A 21,716-nucleotide genomic window follows, 5' to 3' on the forward strand; every position below is an offset into this window, starting at 1 on the left:
ATCACCGCCTGGTACGGCAACTGCTCCGCCCACAACCGTAAGGCTCTCCAGAGGGTAGTGAGGTCTGCACAACGCATCACCGGGGGCAAACTACCTGCCCTCCAGGACACCTACACCACCCGAAGTCACAGGAAGGCCATAAAGATCATCAAGGACACCCGAGCCACTGCCTGTTCACCCCGCTATCATCCAGAAGACGAGGTCAGTACAGGTGCATCAAAGCTGGGACCGAGAGACTGAAAAACAGCTTCTATCTCAAGGCCATCAGACTGTTAAACAGCCACCACTAACATTGAGTGGCTGCTACCAACACACAACTCCAGCCACTTTAATAATGGGAATTGATGGGAATTGATGTAAAATATATCCCTAGCCACTTTAAACAATGCTACTTAATATAATGTTTACATACCCTACATTATTAATCTCATATGTATACATATATACTGTACTCTATATCATCTACTGCATCTTTATGTAATACATGTATCACTAGCCACTTTAAACTATGCCACTTGGTTTACATACTCATCTCATATGTATATACTGTACTCGATACCATCTACTGCATCTTGCCTATGCCGCTCTGTACCATCACTCATTCATATATCTTTATGTACATATTCTTTATTCCTTTACACTTGTGTGTATAAGGTAGTAGTTTTGGAATTGTTAGTTAGATTACTCGTTGGTTATTACTGCATTGTCGGAACTAGAAGCACAAGCATTTCGCTACACTCGCATTAACATCTGCTAACCATGTGTATGTGACAAATACATTTGATTTGATTTGATTTTGATTTGGATGACAGTTCTGTTTTCTTTTGTCTGGCACGAGCATTAATGTATGTTTCCATGCCTGACATCATTGTGAGGATTATTGGAAACCGAATTCCTTTTCCAAAGCTTTTAGGCAAATAGTGCCACCCAAAGCAACACCCACTGCCAGACATTATAACACTTGGCCTAGGCCTACTTGTGAAACTGGAGTAATTACATTATAGGATACATACAATTACAATGGGAGCATTAGTCATACATTATTTTAATGAAAAATATCTAAATACATTTTATTAATAACAAAATGCAGATGTTTCTATCCTTAATAGCCTATAGCCTAATCTTGATTTAGTTTGTGATCTGCACAGCACGAGCACATTATTTATGTTCTTCAACGCTCACCCTTTCATGGGCGGGACTTCCGTTCGAGACGCGGTATCTTCCGTTCGGGAAAACGAAATGGAAGTGAGAACGAGTCTATTTCTTTTTGATATTCAATAGTTTGCAATTGCAACAGTCAGTCATAAGTTCCATGCATATTGGAAACGAACTAACACTTAGTTGTTCATCGAAACTAGCTTTTTCCCGATGTAATTGCTTGTAGTTAGCTCACATACCGGTAAACGTAGGTAACGTTAGCCGCTTTCTATAATGCTTCACAATAACATTAGATAGCAAACGTTAGCTAGTAGCTACTACTTAGTCCTGTCAGTTTGACAAATGCCAAATGTTTTAAGCACTTTTCGAAGATAAATCCGTTATCGTGATGTGAAAATGCTTTACAAATAGGCAGCCTCGACGTTGAGATGAGAATTATTTACCGACCAGTTTCCAGGTAGCTATGCTAACTAGCTATCTGTGTGTCTCATGTTGAAATCTCTGCACCCACACAGTACATGATCTGGCAGTGAGTGTACATGATGAATCGTCCCAAGCCTACAACGATTAGGCGGCCTAGTGCTGCGAAACCCTCCGGTATGTACAGTATCTAGCTATGTGTACCCACTTTATCTAACTTTTGTCAAACATACAATACTATTACAAGTCTTTCTCTTCAAAATGTTGCCATTAGGTCACCCTCCTCCAGGGGATTTCATAGCATTGGGGTCAAAGAGTGGCGGAGAGTCCAAAGCACCTGCAGTTCTCCTTAAACCAGCGTCCACCTTACCCACTGACCGTAAACGAGAGACCTCCTCGTCACTTCCATCCTCCTCTGGCCTGTCCGGCCTAGTGAAGCGCCCCAAGATCTCCTCTACCCCTCCGGTCAGCGCCCTAGGACGATTGGCTGATGTGGCAGCAGTGGACAAAAGGGCTATATCGCCTTCGATCAAGGAGCCCTCAGTGGTGCCCATAGAAGGTAGGAAACGGTATCAATTCAAATATGTTTTTCAGTGGAATAGGTAGTGGTGAATCCTGTGTCTGTGATGTGCTGTGACTGTGCATATTACTAACACAATGGTTCTCTTGCAGTCCCCCCAGCAGTGCTCCTGGATGAGATTGAGAATGCAGAGCAGGATGGAAATGATGATCGCATTGAAGGGGTGCTCTGTGGAGCTGTCAAACAGCTGAAGATGAACCGGGCCAAACCTGACATAACACTATACCTCAGCCTCATGTTCCTGGCCAAGATTAAGCCCAATCTCTTTGCCACTGAAGGCATTATTGAGGTGAGATTTGAAACCCAACATTTTACAATCAGTTCCATACAGTTGTTATACAGATTGGTTCATAACTTTTTCTATCTGCGTGGACAGGCCTTGTGCAGTCTCCTTCGCCGGGATGCCTCCATCAACTTCAAAGCAAAGGGCAACAGTCTGGTGTCTGTGCTAGCCTGCAACCTGCTGATGGCAGCCTATGAGGAGGATGAGAACTGGCCAGAGATCTTTGTCAAAGTGAGAACCACTAATCATTCCTATTGGAGTTCTGTTTGTATTCTAGCTGCATTGCTACCACTGTTGTGCGCTCTTTAACATGTTCTTGTTCTTTTCAGGTGTACATTGAGGACTCTTTGGGGGAGCGAATTTGGGTAGACAGTTCCCATTGTAAGAATTTTGTGGACAATATCCAGACTGCCTTCAGTACCAAAATGCCCCCAAAGAGTATGCTGCTGCAGTTGCAGACTGACACTGGCCGCTCCGGTGGAGATATCAGTGCAGGTATAGTACTGTATGTATGTACTTACCGGTTTGTTCAGGTGTGAATCCAGGGACATTGGATTTGACTCTTAATCATTACTACATCATTTAACATTTGGCAGTAGCCTAGCGGTTAACAGCGTTGGGACAGTAACCAAAAGGTTGCTGGTTCGAATCCCCAAGCTAACTAGGTGAAAAGTCTGTCTGTGCCCTTGAGCAAGGCACTTAACCTTAATTGCTCTTCTGAGTCGCTCTGGCTATGAGCGTCTGCTAAATGACTAAAATGTCAACTTTCCAGGGAGCAGTCCTCACCCCTCCACCCCAGATGAGGATGACAGCCAGACCGAATTGCTGATTGCTGAGGAGAAACTTAGCCCTGAAGATGATGGACAAGTTATGCCAAGGTATTTAGGCACAGGCTACTACATATACAGTAGCAGTAATATATTGATTGCCTGTCTGTATTGTCTGTCTGCTTCTACTTAGACCGATCAGTTTATTGGACAGTTTGTGTTCATTCACTCTTCATCTCATCGTAGGTACGAGGAGCTGTCTGAGAGTGTGGAGGACTATGTTCTAGATGTCCTGAAAGACCAGTTGAACCGCAGGCAGCCCATGGACAATGTGTCCCGTAACCTGCTGCGTCTGCTTACTGCCACCTGTGGCTACAAGGAGGTGCGGCTTATGGCTGTGCAGAGGCTGGAGATGTGGCTGCAGAATCCAAAGGTGAGAGGAGGAGTAACACTCAGCTACCCACATCACCATCAGTATTTAACAGGAATCATCATTTCATTGGCAATCGTGATCTAAAGTGAACATCTCCTTCCAGCCTCCAATCCAGCATGTAAATGCATCTGTTTGCATGAAATGAAATCTGACAGTGAACTAGTGTTCTGTTATGTATAATGAAGCCTTTTGTCTCTGCAGCTGACCCGTCCAGCTCAGGACCTTCTCATGTCTCTCTGTATGAACTGCAACTCCCATGGAGCGGACGACATGGAGGTGATCTCCAACCTCATCAAGATCCGCCTGAAACCTAAAGTCATCCTCAATCACTACATGCTCTGTGTCAGGTCTGCAGGTCCTCTCTTATGGCCATATGATTGTTTAGTTTGGATAGTCCACAACACATGGTTTATAGATGTTCAACCAAGTACCCAGGGGCCTCAACCACAAACCCTTACCCTAACCCAAGCTTCATGTCCTCATCCTGGTTCAATCCAAACCTCAACCCTAACAAGTTGTTGCATATCAACATACTTGATGTGTTCAATGTTGTTAGTTTGAACATCCTATAGGGGATGGTGCAGAGCGCTTTATTCATACACTTAACTGTGCTGTCTGGTCTTTGATTACCAGGGAGCTACTGAATGCACACAAAGACAACCTGGGAACCATGGTGAAGCTGGTGATCTTCAACGAGCTGTCCAATGCCAGGAACCCCAACAACATGCAAGTCCTTCACACACTGCTCCAGCACAGCCCAGAGCAGGCCCCTAAGGTGAGGGAGTATTCCATGCTGACAAGACGGCTGAGGAAAATAAAAAATGTGTTACTATGGGGAAAGTAAATATATGTGGCTCACAGTGCTCGAAATTAAGGCTTGTCTGTGGCAAATAATACAAATATATTTAAAAAAAAAAATGAATGTCGGACAACCAGAATATAGATTTTAGTTGTTCGAATGGACAAGTAAAAACATCACAATATCAAACAATTGACATTCTGAGTAAATTGCCTATATTCCTATTTGCTAAAGCCTATTTCAATCAATATGTGATATTTACACAAAGCAAGAGAACAGTGTAGACAGAGCTAACGCCTCGATCACACCAACAGCGTCGTTGTGCAAAATGGTACGCTGCAGCATCTGGATATGTGTGCGACAAAAGTTAAACGTTCACCTTCTGCTACCATTTCTGTTACTCCATCTACGCATGCAATTTGTTGCATACGTTCGATAAATCCAACGTGTGTGTGTATATATATATATATATATATATATTTTCTCTAATGTCGGATGATCTGGGCCAATAGCCAAAGTCTATTTATATAGACGACACTCGGGCGTCTTATTTTTATAGAAGCCCACATTTTCATTTGATATTAATATGACTTGGTCTATTAAGCCACTTTCAGTTTAATGCATGCTGGATTTCTCCTGCCGTGCTATTTCATGATCTCAAAGTTTAAGTTGCTTTTAAATAACTCCAAAACAGGGGAGGCCTAAGGTAATAATGAGAGAGATAGAAACAACAGCACAATATAAAGATCAAACGAGAAATTTGATCAAACCTTACAGTTGAGCAAGAAATTACAAGGCAGAAATGATGCATGCACGTGAGGTTGAAAACTAACTTGAAATATCATAAAGCGTGAAGTCCAGTTAAAGATTGAAGACTGTTTTCCAAACTATTCTAATAAACTATTTAGATGTCCTGAAGTTGCAGATTTTAAATGGGAAAATATTAAAAGCAGGAGTCTTTGCTATTCTCAAACACAGATTTATTTTAGGCCACGGGGTAAGCAAACAAAAGAGAACTTAAGCTTCTGAAAGAAATGATGTTGACAAGTGACTTGATCTTTCGTACAATTAAAACATTTAATGTCAAGCCCGGGTTCAGAAATGGACCAGGATAAGCTTTATTGGCTTTGGATTGAAGTACACGTTTGTATTTTTCTCGGATTGATCGCACTTTTACTTTATTTTGAATAACTGAAACTCAAGGAGGAGATGTTGTTTGGAAACTGATTGTCTTAAAGCTGTATTCTCCCTTCTGATCCTCTCCTTAGTTCCTGGCCATGGTGTTCCAGGACCTGCTGACCAATAAGGATGATTACCTGCGTGCCTCTCGAGCCTTGCTGAGAGAGATCATCAAACAGACCAAGCACGAGATCAACTTCCAGTCCTTCTGCCTGGGTCTAATGCAGGAAAGGAAGGAGGCCACCTACGTTGACATGGAGTTCAAAGTGAGCTCATGATCTTTATATTTCTCCCACCTTGTCTCAGTCTCCTGTACCATTAAATAACTCACCCATTACCTAGTTACATGCTCTTCTGTGCCTCTTCACCGATGAATAACTTCTGTGTGTTCTCTGTCTGTTTTCCACAGGAACGCTTTGTGATCCAGGTGACAGACCTGCTCACGTGCTCCATGATGCTGGGCATCACAGCTCAGGTCAAGGAGGCTGGCGTTGCGTGGGACAAAGGAGAGAAGAAGAGTACGTTCTTGTAGTTCTCTGGTTGTCGTCGATGTGGGCATTTTGAACATCCCTTTTGTCTGTTTCAGATCTGGATGGTCTGAGATCCTTTCAGAATAATATCGCTGCCATTCAGAGGGATGCTGTGTGGTGGCTTCACACTGTTGTTCCCACTATTGCCAAAGTGCCATCCAAGGACTATATACACTGGTATGTGTTTGGGAGTTTTCGTGCCACTTTGATTGTTCAAAAAGATAAACATAGGGGGAGCTAATAAACATCCTACAGTAGCTACTTAAGATTATTTTCATTACATGGGTAGAATAATTTACTTGTTTCTTTTCCACAGTCTTCACAAGGTGCTTTTCACGGAGCAACCAGAGACCTACTACAAGTGGGATAACTGGCCCCCTGAGAGCGACAGAAAGTGAGCATCTCTTCCCAACATTTGTTTTATTCATGTCTGTCTGTCTGTCCCTGCCGTCTCTCCCTGCCGTCTCTCCCTGCCGTCTCTCCCTGCCGTCTCTCCCTGCTCCGTTGGCATCACTTAAATGTTTTGCCTCTGCCAGTTTCTTCCTGCGGCTGTGCTCTGAAGTGCCTCTGCTGGAGGACACTCTAATGCGCATCCTGGTCATCGGACTGTCCCGTGACCTGCCTCTGGGCCCGGCCGACGCCATGGAGTTGGCGGACCACCTGGTGAAGAGGGCAGCCGGGGTCCAGTCCGATGGTACAACATCTGCAACAGCAATGGGTAAGTGGAGTTTACTTACAGTAGTTAACATTTTCATGAAAACAGATGACGTTGAGCGAACTTTGTTTATTTGGCTTCACATAAAGAGGGATATTTCACTTGTTTCCTGGTTTTGCTTTTGTAGATCTGGATGTTTTGAGAGTGGAACGGATCCAACTGATTGACGCAGTGCTGAACCTGTGCACCTACCACCACCCAGAGAACATTCAGCTGCCTGCGGGGTACGCTGCTCCCTCTTAGTGTAATTAATCAACTCGCCAGCTAGCTTTGAGTCGATGTGCATGTCGTTTTCAGGAAATGACACATTTGATACTTTTCTAGCTATACTCCTCCAAACCTGGCGATAGCCACGCTCTACTGGAAAGCGTGGCTCCTGCTACTTGTGGTGGCCGCTTTCAATCCACAGCAAATAGGTATGAGTCTCAATCAGGTTTCCCTACAAATCATCAGAGTATATATTAGAACCTAAGCCACAGGTTTTGACCTTTTTGTTACAATCAACCATGTATTTCTCTCCAGGCTTGGCTGCCTGGGACGGCTATCCCACACTGAAAATGCTCATGGAGATGGTCATGACAAAGTAAGTCACAAGTATGAAACGTTTATCAGTTTAAACCCAACACATACCAGACTAACTACTCAACGAAGCTCATCTTTCTCCTCCCCCTTTTTCCTGCTTCGCAGTAACTACTCCTATCCTCCGTGTACGGTGGCCGATGAGGAGACCAAGACCGAGATGATCAACAGGGAGCTGCAGGTGTCCCAGAGAGAGAAGCAGGAGATCCTGGCCTTCGAGAGCCACCTGGCGGCTGCCTCCACCAAGCAGACCATCACAGAGAGCAACAGCCTGCTGCTGTCCCAGCTCACCAGTCTGGACCCACAGTAAGACTCCTGCTTCATGCACCGTGTAGAATACTTTTAGGGGCTGTTCCTAGACGCAGATTAAATGCATACTAAATGGAGAATCTCCATTGAATGTGCTTTTTTAGGCCATAGTTTAATCTGGGTCTGGGAAACTGACCCATTTTGTTTCTTTTTTCTAGGGGCCCCCCTCGCAAACCCCCACCCGCAGTCCAGGAGCAGGTGAAGAGCCTTAACCACTCCCTTCGCCTGGGTCACCTCCTCTGTCGCTCTCGCAACCCTGACTTCCTGCTCAACATCATCCAGAGACAGGTAAACAAGAGCACATCCTCTCTCGCCAGTAGAAAGTATTCTCTCTGGAAGGAACTCTACAACTGTGTTCTATGTTTTCCCCAGGCCTCCTCTCAGTCAATGCCCTGGCTGGCTGACCTGGTGCAGTCCAGTGAGGGGTCCTTGGACGTGCTGCCCGTGCAGTGCCTGTGTGAATTCCTGCTTCACGATGCTGCAGATGGCAACTTGCCCATCGAGGATGACGAGGAAGGAGAGAGCAAAGAGCAGAGAGCCAAGAAAAGACAAGTATGATGCCGTTTCTCAACAGCTATCATATTTTTGTTTGTTTTTGAATGGCTTTTGTGGACAGAGAAATCACTGACTCCAGCATCTCAAAGGATACGCTTGTCACGTTTTGTTTCATCCACACAAACCAACAAATGCCACATTTTCTGTTGTCTCTCTCGCTACACCAGAGGCAACAAAAGCAGAGGCAGCTCCTTGGACGGCTGCAGGATCTGCTGTTGGGTCCTAAAGCTGACGAACAGACCACGTGTGAGGTGTTGGACTACTTCCTGCGCCGCCTCAGCTCTTCTCAAGTGGCGTCAAGAGTCCTGGCTATGAAGGTGCATTATAAGAGACAGGACACACACTAATGAGTGTTTACTTGATTTACTGAGGAGATGTAGTCATCTACTTTGGCTCTTCTGCTGTTGTTCAGGGTCTGTCGCTGGTGCTGACTGAGGGGGGTCTGAAGGATGGAGAGGAGAGGGACCAGCCCATGGAGGAGGACTCCAGAGATGCTGAGCTCCTGCCAGGGTACCAGTGGCTCCTGCAGGACCTCCCCAAGCTTCCCCTGTTCGACAGCGTCCGGGGGATGACCTCCACCGCTCTGCAGCAGGTCAGTGGTCTAGATCGTTCGTACCAATGTGAACCGTATTTAGCCTCATTGTCAGGTTGTAGATGACAGTTTTTTTTCGCTGAAGGGATGTGGTAAGAATGTGCGTTGTGTTTCTGTTCTTCCCCAGGCCATCCACATGGAGACAGACCCACAGACCATCAGCGCCTACCTCATCTACCTGTCCCAGCATGCACCAGTGGAGGAGCAGGCATCTCACAATGACCTTGCTCTGGTAGCCCTGACACCTCTTTCCCTCAGTCATACCTCCTACTATTTACCTGGGCTGTGTGTTCAGTCGAGCACCCCGTAAAAAAAACGTTTTGCTCGGAGAACTAAAGTCTGTGTTCTTATTGAATAAGTTCAGGTAGTTTCAAAACGTTGTCTTCCCCACTGAACACGACCCTGTATTGCCTTCATAGTTAGATACTGAGGTGGGTTTGATTTGGGATCCTCTAGGATGTGGCCCGTCTGATTGTCGAGCGCTCCACCATCATGAACAGCCTGTTCTCCAAGTACTCCTGCCGGCCCGAGTCAGACGCTGTGCTCTCAGCCCTCATCTCCATCTTCTCCAGCTACATCAGGAGGATGAGGAAGACCAAAGAGGGAGAGGACCTCTACAGCTGGGTGAGGATTGGATCATTACTGGGAGGGGGTGGGGGGGGGGTAACCTTATGTTTTCTACATCTAAATGGAAGATGGTTTCAGGCTGATGGTTTCATATTGGTAGACCTGTAGTGATCAGTTGTCACTGAAATTACATTACTCCTTTGACCTTTGACTATTGAACTCTATAGTCAGAATCTCAGGACCAAGTGTTTCTGCGTTGGACCACAGGGGAGACGGCCACCATGCACATTCTGGTGGTCCATGCCATGGTCATTCTCCTGACGCTCGGGCCACCCAAAGGTATGTATCACTGAATACCACACTTGTTGTTACAAACATGGCCTGTCTACTGTACCTCCGTGTCTGTTTTCAGTGTATAGTATGATTCATGTGTCTCGGTTCTCAGAGGAGAGTGACTTCTTCAACCTCCTGGACATCTGGTTCCCCGACAAGAAACCCCTCCCCACCGCCTTCCTGGTGGACACCTCTGAGGAGGCCCTGCTGCTACCTGATTGGTTGAAGCTGAGGATGATCCGGTCAGAGGTCGCACGGTTGGTGGATGCAGGTACGAGTCCAAACACATTTTAAATACATGCAGGTAGAAGTGTACATGGTGTAGGCCTTACAGAGTAAAATACCACCGTATATAAAAAAAATATACAATTCTAGAGTTTATGATACAATGTCTGTCCTCTGCAGCGCTGCAGGATCTGGAGCCCCAGCAGCTGCTGCTGTTTGTCCAGTCGTTTGGCATCCCTGTGTCCAGTATGAGTAAACTGCTGCAGTACCTGGACCAGGCTGTATCCCACGACTCACAGACACTGGAACAGAACATCATGGACAAGAGTGAGGGAGCTTGACCACAAACTATCCTACTACACTATATCTATTCCACGTGGTTAATGTTTGCCTCAGTTATGTGGCTAGCGCTCATATAATCTATTCCTGAAGATTTTATGTCTAAGTCTGACTATTTAGTGTTGATGGTATATTTTCTGTTTCTGTATGTCCTGTGCTACAGACTACATGGCTCATCTGGTGGAGGTGCAGCATGAGCGAGGTGCCACAGGGGGGCACACTTTCCACGGGTTGCTCAGCTCCTCTCTCCCTCCTCGCAGAGGTCAGTCAGGGAAGGGGGATACCTAGTCAGTGGTACAACTGAATGGATTCAACTGAAATGTGTCTTCCCCATTTAACCCAACCCCTCTGAATCAGAGAGGTGCGAGGGGCTGCCTTAATCGACATCCACGTCTTCAGCACGTGGGGAACAGTGGGTTAACTGCCTTGCTCAGGGGCAGAACGATAGATTTGTACTTTGTCAGCTCAGGATTCGATCCAGCAACCTTTCGGTTATTGGCCCAACTCTCCTACCCGCAAGACTACCTGCCACCCCATACAGTCTCTTACTACTACTATGTGATTACATTTGTTTATGCCTCTCTGGGTTACATTTCTTATAAAAGTTTTGGAACAGCCCGGTAAAAACACAGTTTTGGTGTTTTGGGTCCATATCTGTCAATGACCCGAAGACTATGATGTTTAACCTTACAGATAGTACTGAGGTGAACAGAGCCAAAGTTACTGTGGAAACTCCTAGTGGCTCCTTGAAGATGAGAGCCAATCAGATCCCAGTGATTGGGCCTGAGGATGACCTCACCGGCATGTTGCTTCAGGTAGGAATGTATCTCTGCCTGGAGATGGATGACACATTAATACCTGTCTGAAGTCATTTTTCAAGTTTATAGAGCAAATCATTTTTTCTCTCCGATTTCATCAACTATTTTCTTGTAGTCTGTCTGATACAACAGACACAGAGGCTTTTTTAATCATACTTCCACAAGTAGCCTACAGTGAGGTGATTGATTATCCTAGCTGACAGAGTTGTTTGGTTAGTACTGTAGTCAGATCTACCACCTGTTTTCAGAGTGCTGACTGAGGGTCTAATACTTTTGGCTTTGTCTCCACAGATGTTCCCTCTAAAGGTGGACCTCCGCAGGCCCAGCCCCCCTCCCCGGCCCCTCTCCCTGGCCATGCAGCAGGCTCTGGCACAAGAGCTGGTGCGTGCCAGACAGGGGGGGCACCCCCAGCAGGGTGGGGTGGCAGTGCGTCTCCTACAGGCCCTGGCTGCTCTGCTCAGCTCTGCCCACGCCGGGGCCCTCGTCATGGCCATGAACCGCAGCCACGCCCTGTCCTGCCCCATGCTGCGCCAGCTACACCTCTACCAGGTATGATTGATTTACTCAGCTGTCCTTCTAAACAGTGCAACAGTGCTGCATCTCTGGCTCTCTGTAGCCTATATACAGTGGGGCAAAAAAGTATTTAGTCAGCCACCAATTGTGCACGTTCTCCCACTTAAAAAGATGAGAGGCCTGTAATTTTCATCATAGGTACACTTCAACTATGACAGACAAAATGAGGGAAAAAAATCCAGAAAATCACATTGTAGGATTTTTAATGAATTTATTTGCAAATTATGGTGGAAAATAAGTATTTGGTCAATAAACTTTTATCTCAATACTTTGTTATATACACTTTGTTGGCAATGACTGAGGTCAAACGTTTTCTGTAAGTCTTCACAAGGTTTTCACACACTGTTGCTGGTATTTTGGCCCATTCCTCCATGCAGGTCTCCTCTAGATCAGTGATGTTTTGGGGCTGTTGCTGGGCAACATGGACTTTCAACTCCCTCCAAAGATTTTCTATGGGGTTGAGATCTGGAGACTGGCTAGGCCACTCCAGGACCTTGAAATGCTTCTTACTTATCCACTCCTTTGTTGCCCGGGCGGTGTGTTTGGGATTATTGTCATGCTGAAAGACCCAGCCACATTTCATCTTCAATGCCCTTGCTGATGGAAGGAGGTTTTCACTCAAAATCTCACGATACATGGCCCCTTTAATTCTTTCCTTTACACGGATCAGTCGTCCTGGTCCCTTTGCAGAAAAACAGCCCCAAAGCCTGATGTTTCCACCCCCATGCTTCACAGTAGGTATGGTGTTCTTTGGATGCAACTCAGCATTCTTTGTCCTGCAAACACGACGAGTTGAGTTTTTACCAAAAAGTTATATTTTGGTTTCATCTGACCATTTGACAGTCTCCCAATCTTCTTCTGGATCACCCAAATGCTCTCTAGCAAACTTCAGATGGGCCTGGACATGTACTGGCTTAAGCAGGGCGACACGTCTGGCACTGCAGGATTTGAGTCCCTGGCGGCGTAGTGTGTTACTGACGGTAGGCTTTGTTACTTTGGTCCCAGCTCTCTGCAGGTCATTCACTAGGTCCCCCTGTGTGGTTCTGGGATTTTTGCTCACCGTTCTTGTGATCATTTTGACCCCACGGGGTGAGATCTTGCGTGGAGCCCCAGATGGAGGGAGATTATCAGTGGTCTTGTATGTCTTCCATTTCCTAATAATTGCTCCCACAGTTGATTTCTTCAAACCAAGATGCTTACCTATTGCAGATTCAGTCTTCCCAGCCTGGTACAGGTCTACAATTTTGTTTCTGGTGTCCTTTGACAGCTCTTTGGTCTTGGCCATAGTGGAGTTTGAAGTGTGACTGTTTGAGGTTGTGGATAGGTGTCTTTTATACTGATAACAAGTTCAAACAGTTGCCATTAATACAGGTAACGAGTGGAGGACAGAGGAGCCTCTTAAAGAAGTTACAGGTCTGTGAGAGCCAGAAATCTTGCTTGTTTGTAGGTGACCAAATACTTATTTTCCACCATAATTTGCAAATAAATTCATAAAAAATCCTACAATGTGATTTTCTGGATTTCTTTCTTCTCATGTTGTCTGTCATAATTGAAGTGTATCTATGATGAAAATTACAGGCCTCATCTTTTTAAGTGGGAGAACTTGCACAATTGGTGGCTGACTAAATACTTTTTTGCCCCACTGTATGTCTGTGTTTCATCAGTCACCACTACGACAGAGTACATGCATGTCTGTCATTACACCAAACAGATGTGCATTTTTCTCCTTCTCTCCTCTCTCTTCTACTCAGCGGCTGGTGTCGCAGGACGTGGCCTTCTCCTCTCTCTTCTTCAAGGCTGTCATGGAGATGATGACATGGTTGGAGAATCCGGCCGTGGAGGCAGGGCCCCTGCGGGCCCTGCTCAAGTCCTTTGCTGGACAGTATTCCCAGAAGCACCGGCTCACTGATGGTGCGTGCTCCTTATCATGTCCTTAGCTGCGTATAAAATGATACCCCATTGCATAGATATATATGAATGATAGACACACATACTTGGGCCTAGTCACAGATAGTGAAGTAATCCACTGTTAAAGGTGTGACGATAACTGACTATGCCTATCCTCTGCAGTTCGTACAGGCTTCCTCCACCTGGCTGAGGCCCTGGCTTATCGGAGGGACTCCGAGGTGGCCGTGAGGGCCATAATCGCCACACTGAAGGCAGGGGAGAGATGTAACGCAGAGCCGAAACTGATAGGCAAAGGTATGGTACTTTAGTGCGTCGTTCACACTCTCTCAGGCTAGAACATCAACTATCCTCACTATTTCTGCCCCAGTTTTGATGTGGTGGCTGACGTTACGCAATTTCCCCAGATCTGTTTGTTTCATTGCCGCCTCTTGAGTCTCTGTTTTTCCTTTGTTGACCTGTTCCTTTGAGTTTATAAGCTCTTCTCTGAAACCAAACCAGACCAGTGGCTTCCAGTTTGTTTATGTCCAATATGGGCTCAGGTCTCCATCAAGCCCAGATTAAGGATTTTTTTTTAAACTTTAAACTGGTTGCGGCCAAGCTGGTGATCTAGGTTATGCAGAAATGCGATAATGGTAGTTGGTAGTTCATAGTTTTGGTGTGTGGTTTTTGGCTTGCCCCTACAATGTTTTATTTTTCCTCTGAATCACAAGATTTCTCCTGAGCTCAGCATCATGGCCAGGTTTGTTTTTGTTTTTTCAACTTGCAAAATGTTCCGCCGTAGCTGAGGGAATGGCACAACCGTCACGTCACATGCCAGCTCGTAACACTCAGTACTGTTTGTTGTTTCCAGTGTTACAGGGGCTAGTGGAGGGGAAGTCTCCATATTTGGAGGAACTGCTTGCCTTGCTAATGACTATTGGAACAGAGACGGGGGCCGGCTCTACCACCGCAGGCCCTGTTGCCATGGTGATAGCGCTGCTTCTCCAGGAGACTGACGAGCGAGCCGTGAAAATGGAGGTGGATACAAACAAGTAAGCATGTAAATTCTATCACGCCTAAAATCATTCAAGATGTGTTTTTGCCCTTACTCAAACAACAACATACAAATCTGGTTAACTGTGGCGTTGATCTCATAGAGAACATTTTGTTTGTCTGTTTATGGCTTTGTGCTTTGTAATGCCTTAGAAATATTGTTATTGTATGTTTAATAATCAGCACTTTGTTTGACTGAGGGATTGTATAGATTCATCATTCATGTAGCCCTGACCTTGAGCCTGTCAATCTATTCACTTCCCTTTCAGCAGCAGCTCTGAGGTAACAAAGACCGGGTCCAGCTCAGGGCTGCTTGTTGATTGGCTGGGACTTCTTGACCCTGAGGTCACATCTGTGTGCCCAGACCTTCAGCGGAAGCTGCTCTTTGCTCTCAACAAGGTAATCTCAGCAAATATCGGTGTGTGTGTGTGTGTGTGTGTGTACTTCACCACCTTACTTCATGTGGTTTATTCCAGGGTAAAGGAACTCCCTCCTACAGACCATACCTTCTGGCATTGCTGACCCATCAGTCCAACTGGACAACTCTTCATCAGTGCATCAGTGCTCTTCTCAGCAAGCAGCAAGACCAGCGGTCAGTCAATATATCAATCCCAAATCATGACCTTCAGCAGTAGTAGTCACACTGACGGTGTTTCACCAAATAGTGAAAGTTGTATTGTAATATTCTGTAGTGGTGTTGTGTATGCTGTTCTCCAGACTGGACCCATCTTCTGCTCTGGACTTCCTGTGGGCCTGCAGTCACATCCCTCGTATCTGGCAGGGCCGGGACCAGAAGACCCCACAGGTAGCACGGTACACCAGTCTAGCCCTCAAATAATGACTTCAATTAATCCAGTCACATGACACAAAGCAGTGAACATTGTTCCCCCACTGCTTCCAACACTTCTCTCTTGTGCTCGCTCCCTCTTTCTCCAGAAACAGACGGATACGTTTGTCCTGCGTTTGAACCCGGAGGAGCTTATCAGTCTGGTGGACCTCATCATGTCAGAGTCTGAGCTCAACAGCCGCGGCGACTCCTCGCCCCCTGCCAACACCCCCGACAAGGCCAAGAGCACCCTGGACCAAACCTCCTGCTCCCTCATCCAGTCACGGCTGCCCCTGCTCCACAGCTGTTGCCATGGCGACCTGGAGAGAGTGAAGAAAGTCTCGGAATACCTCATCAACTGCACAAAGAAATGGGGAGACAGGTATGGGTGGGGTGTTGGCTCTTGGACTGACATACTTAGTCAGGCTTGTCCAATGGGAGTTTAATACTATTTACAGGGTGATCTGTTGCTATGTGATCTACTTTAGACAGAGACTCGCTCTCTCTCTCTCAATACCCCATCTGTTCCTTCAGCAACAGCAGACATGACACTCCATAATATTTTGGTCTCATAAGGTTCAATAAAGTGCCCACAGTTCATTTAGTTAGACATATTTTTCACCTTCCCTAATTAGCCCCAGTATTGAATTTGGTCTTTGGCCTCTTTAAACCGAGCTGATAAACTTGGGGCCATATCACTAGATTACCCCCAGACGGAACAGTTGAAATTCACAGACTGAATGTTCTGTCAGACACAACGCTGTGTGGACCAGGGGAAAGGCGATAATTAGGTCTATTGGTGTGAAATTAAAACGACCAGAAGTCGTGTGTTCTGTGATCTCTTTAAAAGCTCAGTGTATTATAATAAAGCCAAGAGGATTAGGGCTGCAGCTCTACACGTGCTGCCTGTGTTGTGGATTCCTGCTCCGACTTAGCTGCCTGTCAGAGATCAGGGTGCAACTTCTCTTTGTGGAAGCCAAACCTTCTTTCATGAGTCTGCCTCTGGTTACTAAACCAATTGTAATGGGGAAACTCTGGCCAAGGTCAAGCAGCAAAATTATCTATCCAATTACAATATTTTTAAGAGCAGCTAAGCTGTCTTGTTCAAATAGTTGCGACTGAAAACATGGTTTGCTTAAAACTCGTCTTACAAAGCAGACTGTGTTTGGCCTTGTGTGGGATGAACATTTCCCTGTGTGATAGGCATTCTCTTCACAGCCTCTTCTTTTAAGGCTCATCGCTAGATTAGCTGGTGTTTATTCCAATTGCACGATGGTTGTTGAAGAGACAGTGGAATCTGACTCTTGGTCAAGGTTGTTGCTGTTTATGGAAAACACCGCCAGCGATGACTAGTGAACACAAATCCTGTTGATTCGTAGACAGTCTGACATGTATGAGCCAACTAACTAGGCCTACATCAGACGAGAGCATTGTAGTAGGAGACCATTGGGACTGTCTCCTGTGTGGAAACTGTTGTCTGATGTTTGCTAGCTGACTCCATTGTGTGTTTCTTAGTGTGATGAGTAAGCGGTGCCAGAACCTCCTGCTCCAGCTCTACTTGCACTTCCCAGAGGTCATCCAGCACGTGACCTTACCTGACGCCACCCTGAGCAGCGAGGGGGCTGCCGACGGCACCACATGCAAGGTAGAGTAGACCTTCAGCTGGCTCAGTCGCTTAACTGTTTCTCAAAGCCGTTGGCTGGCACAGAAGCCGTCAGAGGTCTTAAGGACTGATGTGTGATTCCCTCCCTCTCAGCACGACGTCCTGGTTCACCGTCTGGTCACGTTGCTAGGCGATACGGGAGACACAAAGTCAGCTGAGAACCGGATGTCAGACGCTAACCTGGCCTGCAGGAAGCTGGCTGTGTCCCACCCGGTCCTCCTCCTCAGGTGAACACCATTCTCATTACAAACTTAGTGTTGGACAAATGAATTCAATGCACCTCTTATGGTCGATTGTAGCTCCATTGTGACGTTCACTGACGCGATTTTAAAATCACCCTCTGAATGTTTTTGTTCTCACCTTTGCTGTAGTAAGGTGAAACATCTGGAGAATGATCACAGCTTACTTTTCTTAACTTTCCAGACACTTGCCGATGATCGGAGCGCTTCTCCACGGACGCATCCACCTCAACTTCCAGGAGTTCCGGAGCCAGAACCACCTGACATTCTTCAGCAACGTGCTGGCCATCCTGGAGCTGTTGCAGCCGTTAGTTTTCCACAGTGAACACCAGAGGGCGCTGCAGGACTGCCTGCTCTCCTTCATGAAGATCCTGCAGGTGAGGGAATGAACACGGAGCGCACTTACAGATCAGCCTCAGGGTTTTACAGTTGGTTTGGTGACATTTGCTTGTGTTTTTCTTTTTAGCGTTTCAAGAGGTATTTGACTTCTCATAGGTGGGGAAAGAATAGATTGTTGCCACTGCTACAGCTGTGGTTGGCTGGATATCTTGACTAGATCTAATGTGTTTTCACAGAACAGTAGTATTTCCACAAGGTCAAATGCTTTGTGCATTAAAATAAATATCTTATTGATCATGGAGTTAATAATGTTGTGGTCCATATTCCCTGCAGAACCTCAGGAGACCTCGTATGCATCCATTGGCCGTCTTCAGTAAATATGTGCAGTTCATTCAGAAGTACATTACCCACGATGCAGCATCAGCCATTCCCTATCTACAGAAGCATTCTGATATCCTACAGTAAGTCATTGAGCTGATTTAAAAAATTTTAAAAAATGATTATTGAGACATTAGGATTGGCAACACAATTGCATTAATGTTAGTTGTTATTTCACATTGTGTGGAGCAGCGAAGGAGTGACTTGTTTTTCTCTGTTTGTCCCACTAGGGGGCTCTCGTCAGAGCACCCTGACCTGCTGCTTAAGTCCCTGCTGGCTGGCCTCACCCTGCCTGTGAAGACTGGCTCCTCTGACAGCTCTGCTGAGGACAGAGATGGTAAGCTTATCCGCTCGTGAAAACGTTTTGCCTTGAATGAAAAAACATGAGTGAATCAGAGCACATCAACAATTTGGCAAATGAAAAAATATTGAATATATTAATGACACATTTTGACTGCGTACGGATGCATACGAATCAACCATCTCGCCAAATGCGGTGTTTTTGACATGTCTCTGGGTTTCCTCCGATCAGATGAGTCGTCCTCTGGATCCCTGCCCATGGTCAGTATCTCGGCCTCCGTTCCACTGACTGCAGCTGACATGACCAAGTACCTGAAGAAGATCTCCAGGGGAGAAGCCATCGAAGGTCATTAACGTATAATACACTCTCGGGTCAGTTTAACACGTAACTTCAGGGATTTTGCTGGACTTTACCAACATTTTGCTCCCCTCTGTGTTTCAGACGTGCTGGAAGTTCTGACCGAGGTGGAGGACAAGTCCAAGAGGAATCCTGAGATCATCCAGTACTTCACTGTAAGTTTACCTTCTAATAACAGACCTTTTATTATGAACAAATAATCCCCCAACACACACACACACTCTGCTTTGCACCACTCTGTACAGGATAAGTAAACAGGTTTTCATTGCCTTCCCTGTCCTCAGAATGACCTGCGGAGACTGATGAGTTCTACTGAGGAGTTGTGCCGTAACATGGCCTTCAGCCTGGCCCTGCGCTGCATTCAGAACAACCCGTGGTAAGATCAGAATGCTGACACCTCTAGGATTTCTCTGCTTATTTTTTTATAGGAATCTAGAGAGAGCGCTCCAGTTGTCTGGCTGGATATTAATTTATTGATGCATTGTTTAGGAATGTTTGGCTGCAAATGTTGCTGTAGTGGTAAGGTGTTATCTCAGTTGTCTTTCATTTAAAATAATGTTATCTGTCCTAAGTAAAACGTGTTTTTTTTCGGAACTGCAGTACTGCAGCAGACTTCCTGCCCACCTTCATGTACTGTATGGGCAGCGGGAACTTTGACGTGGTGCAGACAGCGCTTAGGAACCTGCCAGAATACGTGCTGCTCTGTCAAGGTATGATTGTCCCATCTTCTCAGCACTACACAGCTTCTGTGCTTGGTCTTTTATTATGGCTCTAAACTCGCAAGTTGGAAAGTAAACTGTTCTGTGTTTTCAAGATGTATAAGGATTCATGCTCAAAGCAAAAATATGTTGTTTTTCATTGTGCTTTTCTCCTCAGAGCATGCAGACATCTTACTCCACAAGGCCTTCTTGGTGGGGATCTATGGGCAGATTGACACCAGCTCTATGATCTCTGAGTCCATGAAGGTCCTGCACATGGAGGCAACAACATGAGGACCCGGAGATACAAGTCCTTCTCCTCTGACGGGAGGCAGTGTCACCGTAACGTTTTTGTACTGTGGATTTAGACTCGTGTCATACACAACTGCTCTGTTCTTTTTATCCATTTGGTCATTTCATCAGGATTTATGGATTGATACAAACTGATTCTTTGATTCGAAGGTAATATCGAAGTATTCAAAAGATGGTGATAATGATTATTGTAAAAAAGGAAATAAAAATGTCACTCGTGCTTGTTTTGCAGTGGTAGTGCTTCTATTTTTGAAATAATGGATACTGGCTATCTATCAACCAATGTCAGAAATTGAAAAAAAAAGGAAAACTTTTGACATTTTGGATTTTTGTCTCAAATATAATAGGAATAATATCACGTAAAACCAGAGTGTCATAGGACTTATTTTCTGTTGCTTCTAACCTCAGTTACTATAATGGTGTCTGTGCTGCATGTTTAAACATTTAAAAGAGAAGTCTGTTACCAGCTTAAATTGTGGAGCATAATCTTTGGAATTTCAGCAGAACTAATTATTGCTTTTGGGCATCAATGTTTCACCAGCTCAAACAAGAGAAACGGAGCAACAGTTAATGGAGCAAGACCCTGGTGCCTTCATATTTCATCCCATGCATTCTCTGAGCCAGCTCATGTTTGAAATGGCTGTTGTAGTTATGCACTCTTTTCACTGGGGTGTAGAAGACAAATTTAAGGCATGCGATGGAAACCAATTTGCCATGAAAGTGTGAATTGTTTTGCCCAGTGCCACTGACTTCATCAGAAACCCTCTCGATGGAGTCAAAGGGGTAGACGAGACAACGTGCAGGCATGCAGGTAACCCAGCTAAGTGTTCCTTCCTCACCCATTTATGGGAAATTAACCAAGGCAGTAATTGTTCAATCACACAGACTAAAGCGCTGTTTTGAAGGCTGCATGTGGGCAGGCTGTTTTGGCCAGCACTGAAATGTACTTTGCTGGTGTTGGATTACATGGTGGGACATGGGGAGGAAGCAGTTGGTTAGTGATGGGAGAATCCTATGTGAAGGTGGAACATGCCCACACTGGTGGGTCAAGGGACGCTGTTGTCCGTTGGGATTGACAATCACTCTACATACTGCGTACATGGTGCTGATGAAAGCAGCCTCCTTCAATGAGGTCCACACATGTCCAATGATGGAATCGTCTTCAAATGTTCAAGTGATCCTGCCACCATTATGGTTTTCACCGTTCTACTTGCTGCTGTGCATAATTAATTGGATACAAATTGAAATGGAAAAGACTTGGATGGGTTGCCAATTTGTCCAAATATGTTTCTTATTGCTTGTAGTGCAAACAATTGTGCTAAAATTTGTATTATTTTTTTATCTTGTATTATTTAGCTTGTATTTGAAAACATGTTACCTCGCATTTGTTTTGAGTGTGTTTTTATCTCTATACTTTTCCAATTTTGTTAGTTATAAAGCAATAGATTTCTATGTAATGCAATTATTCTACTTGTCTGTGCTCTCCTCCCACGGTTTGTGTTTTGGTTAATGAGTTAATTGCACCTGTTTGGTGTTCTATAGTACACACTGAGTCTGGAGTTGAAAGTGTTTGTGGTTATCCATCAGCTAGCAACAGATGTCATAGCTGCCTGGGCTCTTGGTGAGGCGCCAGCATCCCATTGGCTTGGTGTCAGTGAGGCGGAACAGAGATGAGTGACAGCCAGTGAGGAGGAGGAGATGGAAAGAGAGGGCTGTCATTAACTAGCCTGATGGGCCACTGACATGCTAATAACCTCTGCCTTGATTCATCATCACATCAGACTAGTGTTTGATGCCCTCAGAAGCACCTGGTGCTGTGGTCTGTACTAAAACAGTCAATGTGCCATGCCCCAAGTTAAGCTTCCTGAACTACCTTATATCAATCATTTTTACTGCTGCACATGAGGTA

General features: G+C 45.4%; 1 protein-coding gene across 3 annotated transcripts; it reads left to right on the plus strand.

Annotated features, from left to right (window-relative positions):
• The first annotated feature begins 1,207 nt into the window (after positions 1 to 1,207).
• Positions 1,208 to 20,124, plus strand: LOC139364709 (integrator complex subunit 1-like). Of its 3 annotated transcripts, none has more exons than XM_071101692.1 (48): positions 1,208 to 1,245; positions 1,674 to 1,755; positions 1,853 to 2,137; positions 2,251 to 2,447; positions 2,535 to 2,672; positions 2,771 to 2,936; positions 3,214 to 3,319; positions 3,455 to 3,641; positions 3,843 to 3,988; positions 4,275 to 4,416; positions 5,709 to 5,885; positions 6,029 to 6,137; positions 6,206 to 6,326; positions 6,466 to 6,543; positions 6,686 to 6,867; positions 6,992 to 7,088; positions 7,189 to 7,280; positions 7,387 to 7,447; positions 7,552 to 7,749; positions 7,911 to 8,040; positions 8,125 to 8,304; positions 8,475 to 8,624; positions 8,720 to 8,899; positions 9,027 to 9,131; positions 9,356 to 9,523; positions 9,694 to 9,805; positions 9,912 to 10,070; positions 10,205 to 10,351; positions 10,527 to 10,625; positions 11,057 to 11,178; positions 11,473 to 11,730; positions 13,506 to 13,665; positions 13,825 to 13,956; positions 14,513 to 14,693; positions 14,964 to 15,093; positions 15,171 to 15,286; positions 15,412 to 15,499; positions 15,631 to 15,902; positions 17,036 to 17,165; positions 17,277 to 17,410; positions 17,607 to 17,799; positions 18,095 to 18,222; positions 18,370 to 18,476; positions 18,672 to 18,785; positions 18,882 to 18,952; positions 19,082 to 19,173; positions 19,398 to 19,507; positions 19,674 to 20,124. In XM_071101692.1, exons 2-48 carry the CDS (start codon positions 1,698 to 1,700, stop codon positions 19,787 to 19,789), a joined length of 6,624 nt encoding a protein of 2,207 aa, XP_070957793.1. In that variant the 5' UTR covers positions 1,208 to 1,245; positions 1,674 to 1,697; the 3' UTR covers positions 19,790 to 20,124. The 3 variants fall into 3 exon arrangements, with proteins under 3 accessions (XP_070957793.1, XP_070957794.1, XP_070957792.1); XM_071101693.1 differs by having other exon boundaries at positions 1,209 to 1,245; positions 14,967 to 15,093; XM_071101691.1 differs by lacking the exon at positions 1,208 to 1,245 and adding an exon at positions 1,346 to 1,409.
• The last annotated feature ends 1,592 nt before the right edge of the window (positions 20,125 to 21,716 follow it).

This window comes from Oncorhynchus clarkii, chromosome 13, assembly GCF_045791955.1.
Source record: "Oncorhynchus clarkii lewisi isolate Uvic-CL-2024 chromosome 13, UVic_Ocla_1.0, whole genome shotgun sequence".
NCBI classification, from domain to species: Eukaryota; Metazoa; Chordata; class Actinopteri; order Salmoniformes; family Salmonidae; genus Oncorhynchus; species Oncorhynchus clarkii.

Coding starts and splice junctions, on each gene's coding strand:
- LOC139364709 (XM_071101692.1), top strand. CDS start 1,698: ATGATGAATCGTCCCAAGCCTACAACGATTAGGCGGCCTAGTGCTGCG. Junction 8,305..8,474: donor AGAGAGCCAAGAAAAGACAA/GTATGATGCCGT, acceptor TCGCTACACCAG/AGGCAACAAAAGCAGAGGCA. Junction 15,094..15,170: donor TGCTCTTTGCTCTCAACAAG/GTAATCTCAGCA, acceptor GGTTTATTCCAG/GGTAAAGGAACTCCCTCCTA.